Genomic DNA, 11,746 nt, shown 5'->3' with positions numbered 1-11,746 from the left:
GCTGAACATAGCGGACAATGAGGACTACTGAGAAGTCAAGAACAATGGCACAGGGTTTTTGATCCTACTGCGCGTACTGGCTTTGTGGGAGCCTAGGCAGTTTGGATGCTCACCTTACTAGACCGGGAGGGTTCTTTAGAGACCTGTTCCTGGTGACTTCCTTCTGCCATTGAGGCCTCATTTCCTTAAAGATTCCACAGCCTCCAAAACCAGTGCCACGAGCAGGGACCAAGTGTTCAACAACAATAGCAACAACAACAACAAAAAAAAGAGCCAGTGGGGGCAATCAAATTCAAGGCACAGCAGGAGGCAATTTAGGCATCCCAATCTGGGGGAGCGTTTAAGCCAATGTATCCAACGCATCTTATATCTTAGCACAAACTCAGGTGCTCTCTAAGGGACTCTTGATGAGTACAGAGTCACCTACTACTAGAAGTCCAAGATCCTAGAGCAGTGGTTCTCGCCCTTCCTAATGCTGGGACCCCCTCAATACAGTTCCTCATGTTGTGGTGAGCTTAACCATAAAACCCTATATAACCCAGTGGTAAAATGTTTGCCAAAACCGTCAATTTCATCCACAAAACTGGGGCAGGGGGAGGGGTGTGTTTAAATGAATGTGTACGCACAGCTCACAGAACACAAGTTCTTATTTGGTTTTATTTTAGGACATATTGAAATGATAGGAAATCAGTGTTAGTGAAGGCATTAGCCAACCTCATGAACTAGTTCAGAACATTTGCATAAACTCGGTTCTAACATGTGCTTTTATTTGCTGTCTAGAAACCCATTTTTCCTTAAAGAAAAAAAACCAAAAAACAAAAACAAAAAAGACAGCCAGCCGGTGGTGGTGCACTCCCTTAATCCCAGCACTTGGGAGACAGAGGCAGGTGGATCTCTGTGAGTTCGAGGTACACAGAGCGAGTTCCAGGACAGCCAGGGCTGTGCAGAGAAACCCTGTCTCCAACCCCTCCCCGTCCCCCGATACACAGAAAGAGATCAAAAGAAGAAGATGCAGAACTTGAGTCAGAAGTAACATTGAAGCGATTGTCACTGCTAGAATCTTAGTGACATGTAAGGAAATAGCCATTGCATTTCTGGGTGAACAGTCTGTGGAAAAAAAATATCCGTGGAACGTCTGTGACACTCAACGGTAAGGGCTTAAGTGAAGATGCTTACTATGATCTGTAGCGCCGATAAGCTGCTTGATCAATAAATACAAAGAAAAAGAAGCCTATCCAAGGCAGGATGCGGTCAATAGTGGTGAAAATAATGTAGGTTTTAGCACAAAATCAGATCAAACGAGAGGCAAAGCATCTGACCCGGTTACTTAGGGGCGATAAAAAGGGAGCTGGTATTTGATCCCGTGCTCAAATTCTGTGATAGCAGAGACAGGCATACCGGTGCAGGAAAGGATACTCCGGAGACATTTGTGAAAAGCATAAGGCTAATTTAACTACATAAAACTTTATTGAACAGCACTACAAATAAAAAGACATGGCGTACACTGCCTAGGCATATCTGTGGAAGCCTGCATTTCACCACTGACGATCATTTATTCGGTGTTCAGTGCCAAACACCCTGCTGGGCAGAGAGCACAGGATGAGACACATATGGTTCCTGCATACATGGAGTGAACAGCCTAGGTGAAAAGGATTTCCCCTATAAGCTGGAGGGCTCCATGGCCTTACTCTCTAACAGTGCCTAAATGCATCAGGGTGTAAATAATTTCAGAGGGACCATGCTTGAAACTATGTGTGGGATGGACTTCGCACATGGGTAAGTGGCAGTTCAGAGAGATGAAACAGAACATCCATTCTGTGTATGAGTGAAATTGCCCAAGTGCCTGGGCCTTTATCGACTGTCTCCCTTCCAGAGCGTGTGCATGTATTAAAGTTGAGATTCCTCACTCCTAGGGGGCAGTGGGAAGCCAGTGGTTATGTAGAACGAGGTCCCCACCCGAGGTCCCTGGTTGCTTGCTTGAAAATGAAGTAAGAACACACTCATTCCCAGAGCCCCTAAGGTGAAGTCCGAAGGACTCCCTCAGGTAGGGGAGACATTCCGACTTTATCAAAAGACCTTCGTTAAGTTCCTAAGCGTTGCTAACAACGATGATAGAAAATGGCCAGTGCAGTTTTTAGAATTCTCACTGTAAAGACTGTTGCTGGATTTTTATGACCCCGGTTTACTTTCACCGCCCAGGCTATCCCTTCCCCACTGCTCCTCCTGTGGACCCGTTTGCCAAAATCAAAGTGGAAGACTGCGGAAGAACTAAAGGATGCTTTAGGTAGGTACAGCTGCGACTGATAACTAGGGCTCAGAAACGGACTGGCTTCTCTACTTTCATGCATTGGCACATTGGTCTGTCCCCCTTGTTAACTTCAGCAGGGTTATGGAGAACTCAGATAAGAAACCCAGTGTCCAGGGGTTTTGATTGTTTGTTGATACAGGGTCTTGCTGGCCTTGAATTCTGTATAATCTCCCCACAGTTCCTCTATAATGTTGGCATTAAAAGTATGCACCACCACGCTTGGCTAGTGTTCAGTTTGGGCATTTCCTTCTTTAAAGACGCTGTCGTAGTCACTTTCTGTCACCATGATAAAGACATAGCCAGAAAGGCTTATATCACAGTCCACCATTGGGAGAAGCCAGTGCAAGAGCTCAATCAAGGCAGAAACCTGGAGGCAGGAACTGGAGTAGAGGCCATGGAGGAATACTGTTCACTGGCTTGTTTGGCCTGCGCTCTCTCTCTCTCTCTCTCTCTCTCTCTCTCTCTCTCTCTCTCTCTCTCTCTTACTTTCATTTTGGTTTTTTGAGACAGGGTTTCTCTGTGAAACAGTCCTGGCTCTCCTGGAACTCACTCTAGAGACCATGCTGGCCTCAAACTCACAGAGGTCCACCTGCCTCTGCCTCCCGAGTGCTGGGGTTAAAGGCGTGCTCCACTACCATCTGGCCATTTGTAAAGTTTGTTGTTGTTGTTGTTACATTTTTATTTATTTTTGTGCACGTCTTTATGGGCATGCATATGCACATATGTACAGGTAAGTGTACACACTTATGCCATGGCATTCATATGGAGATCACAAGGCAACTTGCAGGAGTCCTTTCTCTTCTAGCAGGTGAGCTCCACGGAGGAAGCTCAGGTCACCATGCTTGGTGGCAGCTGTTCCTATCTACTGAGCCATCCCACTTGTCTCTCTGTAAGAAATCTGAAATTTCTGTGTCCTGCTTGGAGTTGCTCTTTTAAAAGATGAACGTGTACAGAATCTTCCTATATAGCCAAAGACCTTCTACTGTTATGTTTTTGTGTCTGCCTTTGCGATTATATTAACACCATGTACATTTTATAAATAAATCACATTCTGTGTTCAGCGGATCCTGGGTGAGGTTTTTACATAATGCATTTGTCCAAGTGTGGCTTTTGCAGCAGACCAAGACATTAAATTGCGGGAGCTGGGCCATCACTCCATGTCAATAAGAATAAGAAAGCTCCTACTGGGGCAATCAGACATACCGCTGCACCATGCACAAAAACACTTCCAGGAAAGTGGCCACACAAATACTGTAAATTTCAAGATTTCTGTTTTTATTTCTAAATCTATGATATTTTAACTATGAAAAGTTATAAGGAAAAATATTTGGTATACATTTTAATTAAGAAAAATTGGACAATTTTTTTGTTTTATTTTGTTTTTCGAGATAGGGTTTCTCTGTGTAACAGCCCTAGCTGCTCTGGAACTTGCTCTATAGACCAGACTGGCCTTGAACTCAGAGAGATCTGCCTGCCTCTGCCTCCCTACTGCTGGGATTAAAAGCGTGTGCCACCACTACCTGGTGAGAAAAACCAGACAAATTTTTAACTTGAAAAACAGACCCAGTTGAAGTCCTGTTGCAGGCACTGACTTCATTGTGCAACCTGGTTGAACCCGGTTCCTTCTTTGGACTTCAGTTAACATGTAAAGTAGAGCGGTTCCTACTCATGATCCCTCCTGAGGAGCCTGCGTTTCTGAGATCCTGGGGAGCAACAATCGAATGGCATCAATAGCATGGCTCAGCGGCCTCGGGGTGCACAGTAGGTGTCCTCTTTTCTCATTTGAATTGCGCAGAAGCAATAATGTCTCTTTTGGCATATGCTCCAGGTACGGCAAGCCTGGCTGTAACGCAGAGACCTGTGACTACTTCCTTAGCTACCGGATGATAGGGGCTGATGTGGAGTTTGAGCTGAGCGCAGACACGGATGGCTGGGTAGCAGTTGGATTCTCTTCAGACAAAAAGATGGTAAGGCATACATCATGACAGAAGCTGCCTTTTTTCTTTGCTGTTCTTCTTTAGATTTTGGAAGCAAATGTATTAATCAGAGAAGTAGAAGCATTGTGCTGTTCACAACTCTCTAACTTCAAGTTTGAAAAACTCAGAGGTTAGAAAGATGGCTCAGTAGGTAAAACCACATACTGCTCTTGCAGAGAGAGGACCGGGGTTCGGCTCCCAGCACCTCTATCAAGCAGTTCACACCCCCAGCCTCTGTGGGCACCTGCACGCAGTGCACATCCTGTATATGACATATCAACTCATGCGGGCACACACATGTAAATGTACACATAAATAAAAATAAGTATCTCTTTTTTTTTTTTAATTCAAACAAACTTTAGTGGAAAGATTGGTTGTTAGAATACAGGGTGTCTTGTGCTCCACGTAGTGATCAGCTCTGTCCACACTATGCTGCAAACTATATATCCTGTGCCGATTGTTTTATGTCTCTTGCTCACACGAGTGTGGACTGGCTGGGGCTCAGCTTGTTTTCTGTGGGCTCAGCTGGGCTTGGCTGTCGTCCAGGAACTGGGTTTGACTTCCAGTCAGTCTGGAAGGGGCAGCCACCAAGGCTCTCTTCATAGCAGAGGCGGCGGTGAAGAACCATTGTAAGAGAGTCAAGTGTTCTTCATTTATACACACACACTCAACACAGAACACTTCTGTGACCAGATATTCCTCACTCCTCTACCCCATCACACACACACACACACACACACACACACACACACACACACACCTCACGCACACACACGTACATGCATGCACCAGGCGAGTCTCCAATGGACACAAGGTCGCATCCTCTACCTCGGTCGGTTCTAACACAATCTATGTGGAGAGTGTCAGATGTAACAAAGTAAGGGTTTAGTTCAAGACTGCTCCCTTGTCGATGGCAATTTCAAGTTCCAGGTTGTAATCTAACAAATTGACCATACACATCAGAGTCCCCGTGACTTCCTTTTGAGTTTCATTCATTTGCCAGAACTTGGGCGAAAACTCTCCTTGATTTTTCTCATTGTGATTTCTCAGCTCTACATTACATTAGCTCATTTTCCAAAGGCTTTAAAGGCAGAGGATGTAGCTCAGCTTGCTTAGCATGCACAGGGCCCTGCATTCCATCACCCAACGCAGCCACCCACTGAGCAAATAAGCAAAACCAAACAGATAAACAGACAGGTAGATGCTCATCAGCAACAACCCCATCCGTTGTTTCCATCTGTGGTTGCTTGGTCCCATTGCTTGGGCCCGGACTAAGATAGTTGGTTGTGATAGAAAGTCTGTGGGGGTGAGGAAACCTTCTAACCTTGAATGGGGGAGGGACCAGAGTCCCAATGTCTGCTTCCAAGAGCACGCCACCCACCACCTAACTTACTTCCGTTAGGCCCCATCCCTCATGTTTCCCACTCCCCTCTATAGTGCCATAGGCTGGGAGCAACCTTTAACACAGAGACCTTTGGGACACAGTTGAGATCCAAATCCCAGCACCAGTTTATAGTGTGGATGCTAAAACAAAGTAAATGAACAGCCAAATGCAAGAGATATGTAGAGAAGGCGTGGGGGAGTGAGGGAGGAGCTACCATGCCTACTGAGGGTGTCTCATCCTCCAAGCTCCTCTCAGTAATTAGCAGTCAGGAAGATCATCCAAACTCTCTTTGTGTGTCTTTATATGTCTGTGCATGTGTGTGTGTGTGTGCACACATGGATGCATGTGTGTCTGTCCATCTCTGTCTCTGTTTCTCTCTGTCTCTCCATCTCTGTCTCTCTGTCTCTGTATGTAGTTGTACATGTACGTGTGGATGTGGACATGCGTGTGTGTTCACTTGAGTGTGGCGGTCAAAGACAGTCTCGGGTGTTTGCTCTGATGACTACCACCTTTTATCTGAGCTGGTCTCTCCCTGGCCTGGAGCTTCAGCAAGCAGACGAGGCCGTCTGGCCAGTGAGCTCAAGGATCCGCCTATCTCTGCGTCCTTCTCATTACTGCTGGGATTACAGATATGCTCAACCACACTTGCCTTTTTACATGGGGTAGGGGAATCCAAACACAGGACTGCAAGGCCAGCATTTTACCAACTGTGTCAAGTCCCCAGCACTCCTTTGGGGGTTTTAAGAAGATTTCTTGAAAATTGTTAGTGAGTTTGTGTGTGTGTGTGTATAAGAGAGAGAGACTGAGACAGAGAGAGAGACAGAGATAGAGAGACAGAGAGAGAGTTGTCCAGTGTAGCTGTTGGAAACCAAACCCAGGCCCCCTCAACAGCAGCAAGTTCTCTTAGCCTCTGAGCCACCTCTCCAGCACCCTCTTTGGAGGTTTTATAAAGGCCTCGTTATGTAGGCATGTGGCACATCACATACACACACACACACACACACACACACACACACACACTCACACACGCACGCACACACACACGCACACAATGGTAATAAACTAACCCCCTGAAACTAAGTCATTGGCACCAGCACCCCCGACATATGAGCTGCCCGCACTGTACATGATGGAACTATTTTTCCTGAAGTCTCTAACTGTCACCACCTCAGGATGTGGAGTGACTGCACCCTCTTCCTGTCTTGGCTTCACTGGGTTTTCTCTCCCTAGGGTGTTAAGCAAAGGAGCAGCTCCTAAAATCAGCCTGTGATTCTTCTGGTGGCCAGGGTGTGGGGCTGTGCTGAGGGCCTTGCAGGCCAACCCCAAGCTCTGGCCTGAGAATCAACCCAATAAAGGAGAAAAGAGGAAAAGGAAGAAGAAAAAGAACATGAGTTCAAGGCCCTGTCTGAAAACAAGGAAGGGAGGGAAGGAGGAAGGGAAGAGTGGGTTGATTTGGGGCTCAGGTAACAGAGGCAGACTAGGGAGCCTTTCAAATGTCATGAAAGTTCTTATAAAGAAGCCCCTCCTTTCTCCTCCACTGAAGCATGGATTAAATTTAAAAACAAAAACTCAGTGATGTATAATAAGAGCAATGTGTATTCCCTCTTTAATAACCTTGAATTTTTATGGAATGGTTTTCAAATTAGTTTTTTTTTAACGGCAACTTTGGGTTCCTGTCTAAATGGCATGCCTCACAGGCTCCGCTCCAGACAGTGCCTCCCCCGCCATCCATATCCTCCACCAAACAGTACAGTCAGCCAGACTTTAATATTTGTAACTTGTTCTAAAGGAAAAAAATAATTAAACCTCCAACTAAGCTACAGAGATGGTTCCCCAAAATCTTTTCCCTTACCCCATCTCTGTCTCCAATTCTCGTCCCAGATGCATCAACTGTTAGCTTTTTTGTCATAGCAGTGTGTACCGGAAATGCATCGCTTCTGACCATTTTTTGGTGAATAATTCAGTGGCATCAATCACAATCGCTGCTGCCAAGTCACCACCGTTTCCTGGTTCCAGAGCATTTTCTCAAGCAGCATTTTGTTGTCCGTGTGTTCTTCTCTCCCAGTGCTACTTCCGCTGCTGGTTAACTCCTTTATGATTCATATTTTCTGGAAACTTCAAGGGTATATAACAGATACCTTTTAACCCTAAATATTTAAGAGGTTTTTCTTCAAATCAAGGACCCTGTCTTTCCTTACATGGTTTACTCATTAAAGTCAGAGAGTTGGCGATCCATAGGCTAGTCCTGTCAGATACATTGTTTCCAAATGCCATTGGTCAGTAAGATCCTTCCTAGGAACATCATTGCATTTATGGTCACGTGACAGCAGCCTTCTTCACTTTGTAATAGCTTCTGGGGCTTTTTAAATTATTGAATGGATTAGTTAAATATTTTGGGAAGTTTTCCATAACTGAACTTTTGTTTGCTTGTTATGCTAGGATGAGCTTCAGGGTAGATCTACCTGGCGGGACTCCTCAGGCTACTTTGTGTGGTCTTCTGCAGACATGTGTCCCCCAGCTGTGGCAGCAGGAAGGCCCAGATGTCAGCCATACATGCTGGCTTTGCTCACTGATTTAGGACTTTTTTTTTTTTTAAAAAAAGGATTTTTAAAAACCTCACATATTTATTTGCTTGTGAGGGAGGTATGCACACCATTGTGCGCTTGTGGAGGTCAGAGGACAGCTTGCAGGAGTTGGTTCTCTTCTTCCACCAGAGATCAAACTCTGGCCATTCTGCTTGATGCCAAGCACCTTGCCTCTACTGGCTGAGCCACCTCACTGTCCTGGTTTAAGGGTTTTTAATGGTTTTTCTAAATAAGTTGTATGATACTTCTAATTCCAGAGGATATAGGATGTATACTTCTCAGTGAAACCTTTGCAGAAGGCAGACATTTAACTTTTTTCTTCTCGACCTTTCTCTCTGCTAGGGCGGTGATGATGTCATGGCCTGCGTCCATGATGACAATGGCAGAGTCCGCATCCAGCACTTCTACAACGTGGGACAGTGGGCGAAGGAGGTCCAGAGAAATCCCGCCAGAGACGAGGAAGGGGTTTTCGAGAACAATCGTGTCACCTGCAGGTTTAAGCGTCCTGTGAACGTTCCCAGAGATGAAACGATCGTGGATCTACACTTGAGTTGGTATTACCTGTTTGCTTGGGGTCCGGCCATTCAGGGTAAGCCTCCCTTTTAGCCTCTGCCTTGAATGCCAGTCACCGCCATGCGCATGCGCGCTGTTAGTGGAGTCACACGGCAGGGGCACTAGCGTCACAGCACTCGGTTGGCTTTAGGAGGAAAAGGGAATAGGAGTCCTTCCTTCAGAAGGTTCTAAAGACCTGACGGTGCGGGGGCCCGCCTGACACAGTGCACACACGCACAGCTAGAGTGCGTGAGACCACGTAGGGTGAGGGTGTGCTTCATGAAGCAACCACGCCTCTGCCGTGGAGCGCAGACGTCTGCATTCGCTCCTGACCCCTTCCTGCAGAGGTCTAGGTAGCATCACCCTCGTGCTTACAGAGAATGAGAAACTTGCTCGTGGTAGACAATTAATTAAAGGTAGCAATAAACTCAATTCTGGGTCTTTCAGATCCTAAAGTCCGTGAAATCTTTTACCCATCATCATTTTTAATAAGAAAATACTGAAGAGGCAAGGGTCTCTAGAGCTTGTCAGTAAGCATTCATTCTTACTTTATATCTATTCCCATGGTCACAAATCAATCAAAATACCCTATATTTTAACCCACTAATCCTCAAATATTAAGATACATAATGATCCCCAGCTATATTGGTAAATGAAGTCATCGGCCATGGTGGGGGGGGGGAGGTCAAGAGTCCATATTTCTAACAGATGCCCTGATGATGCTGGGCTGTGGATGATGTCACTTCCGGTGGCAAAGTTCTCCCGGAGTTTCCTACCACAGATCCAAGGGCAATTACAAGAGACCTAGAGGCTGCATAAGTCAGGTGATTTTGTGAGTCTTCTCTGCGGCCACGGGGCCCAGTGGCCTCACCAAGAGTGGAGGTATGTTTGGTTTGCAATCCTGTGGAGAGAGCTCATTCTCTCTCACTCTGGCTGCTAGGAATTTTACCTTTCCTCCTTGCGTTTTCTTTTTCTTTGAGCCAGGTGTCTATTATGCTGCTCAGGCTAGAGCAAGCCTCTTACTTCCGCCTCCTGAGTGGCTAGGGTTACCGATGTATGCCACCGTACCCAGCTCAACATCTGTTTTTATTTTTTAAAATAATTTATTTGAATTTATTTCATGTGCATTGGTGTGAAGGTGTCAGATCCCCTAAAACTGGAGTTACAGACAGCTGTGAGCTGCCATGTGGTTGCTGGGAATTGAACCCTGGTCCTCTGGAAGAACAACCAGTGCTCTCAATCACCGAGCCATCTCTCCAAACCTCGACATCTGTTTTTACTGTGCCTTTGACAGCTTTGTGTTGCTTTAGCTGAGCTGCCCCCTCCCCCAGATTTCTTTCCATTGATTTAGAGTACACAAGCCCCTCTTCTCCTTCTCTTCTCTTCTTACCCATAGCCTGCTGGGAAAAGAGTCGGATGCCTCCAGATTGGTGGCACCTTTCCGTTTGCTGGTTTCCCAGAGCAACCCCACTGGATCTGCAATGGTACCTTCAAGTCCCTTTAGTATCCTGGGAAATGAATGATAATCTAGCTCGGAGAGATGAATTCATTTCAAACGATAAGATTGGAATCCGAAAATGTGTGCTTTTAGTATTGCTTCTCCCCCTTGGTAGCTATGTAACCTGTTAGCTAAAATCTGAACTTCATTTCCTTATACCTAAAGTGGGGGCAATAATAATACCCGCTTTCTAAGGTTATAGCTAGTGGGTGAAAATAATTATGTAAAATTGCTTTCGCATATTGAAAAATACTGTATAGTAGTCCCGCTTCATCTGTTGGAGATGGTTACTGGGACTTAAGTGTCTACTTGAAACTCCACATTTACCCCTATGCATAATGTATAAATTAGAATTCAGTATGCGGTTTACAGTGATGCTAACAATAATAATATACTAATAAAGCAGTCATGACAGTACATAGTCATATTAAAGTCATATAAAATGCAATATTTTTCAAAATATCTTGCTATTCCATACTACCTTTTTGAACTGCAGCTGACTATGGTCATTGAAAGCAGAGAAAGGCATCTTGGATAATGGGGACTTTCACATGTTCAGAAGGTTGTCTTCTTGGAGTCTAACATCCGAGGTGTGGAGGGTTCCATACTCGTCTGGCTTTGCCTGATAAGCTCCTCCAGGTTCCTCTTCTCGTTGTTTTCAGGCAAACCGAGCCCTCCCACCCCATGTGCTGGCCTGTGTACTGCTTGTTTCTCAGGAGTTCCTCTAGCATCTCTTCAGTCCCAGTTTTGTCTCTTAGCATAAACTTTGGGCTAAGGCCCGAAGGACTAGAGATTCTATTTCCTTCAAGAAAACCATGAACTGGAGGTGCATGGCATAGCCCAAGAGGCCAGGCAAGGGCCAGCGAGTAAAGTATGGTGAGCACAGACCCCCGTGCAGAACGGGATCTCCCTAACAGCTGGGAGACTTTGCGTAGCAAGCAGGAACTGCAGCTGACACTCCCTGTGCTGGGTCCGGTGGAGCTTCCTGAAAGACGGTAAAGCCCCCCACTCAGTGCAAACCTGACCTGTTGATACAGCCTCTAATTTCAGCTACTTCAGAGGCCGAGGAGGAAAGATCACAAGTTCAAGGCTTGTTTGGGTTACAGGGTGAGAGAGTTCAAGGCCAGCCGGGCAAGTTTTGTGAGATCCTATCTCAAAGTAAAGAGTAAAAGAAAGTTGGCAAGCTGGGCCTCTAGCTCAGTGGTAGATATTTGCCGAGCATGTTTATGGACCTGGGTTCAATCTCTAGTATTGTACGACGAAGATAAACACTCCAAAAACAACCCTAACTGAGCTCCAGACTTAGGGCAGTCTTTGCATTGACCCATCATGCCTGCTACCCTAAGCCAGCTTTAATATTCTTTTCCAGTAAGTCAGTCATGCCTAATTAACTTTATCTCATTAAGCATATATATATATATATATATATATATATATATATAT

The 11,746-nt window shown here is 45.6% G+C and overlaps 1 protein-coding gene across 1 annotated transcript in view; it reads left to right on the top strand.

The window, feature by feature from the left end:
- Nucleotides 1-11,746, top strand: part of Frrs1l (ferric chelate reductase 1 like) — a 25,550-nt gene that overhangs the window by 11,620 nt on the left and 2,184 nt on the right. Inside the window, exons 2-4 of the mRNA XM_005362207.2 lie at nt 2,200-2,284; nt 4,137-4,275; nt 8,596-8,842. Of these exons, the coding sequence (XP_005362264.1) occupies nt 2,200-2,284; nt 4,137-4,275; nt 8,596-8,842 (471 nt within the window). The remainder of the gene's footprint in view (nt 1-2,199; nt 2,285-4,136; nt 4,276-8,595; nt 8,843-11,746) is intronic.

This window comes from Microtus ochrogaster, linkage group LG5 (assembly GCF_000317375.1).
Source record: "Microtus ochrogaster isolate Prairie Vole_2 linkage group LG5, MicOch1.0, whole genome shotgun sequence".
NCBI lineage: Eukaryota > Metazoa > Chordata > Mammalia > Rodentia > Cricetidae > Microtus > Microtus ochrogaster.
Note: the sequence above shows the minus strand (reverse complement) of the source record. Positions and strands in the feature narration are given on the sequence as shown.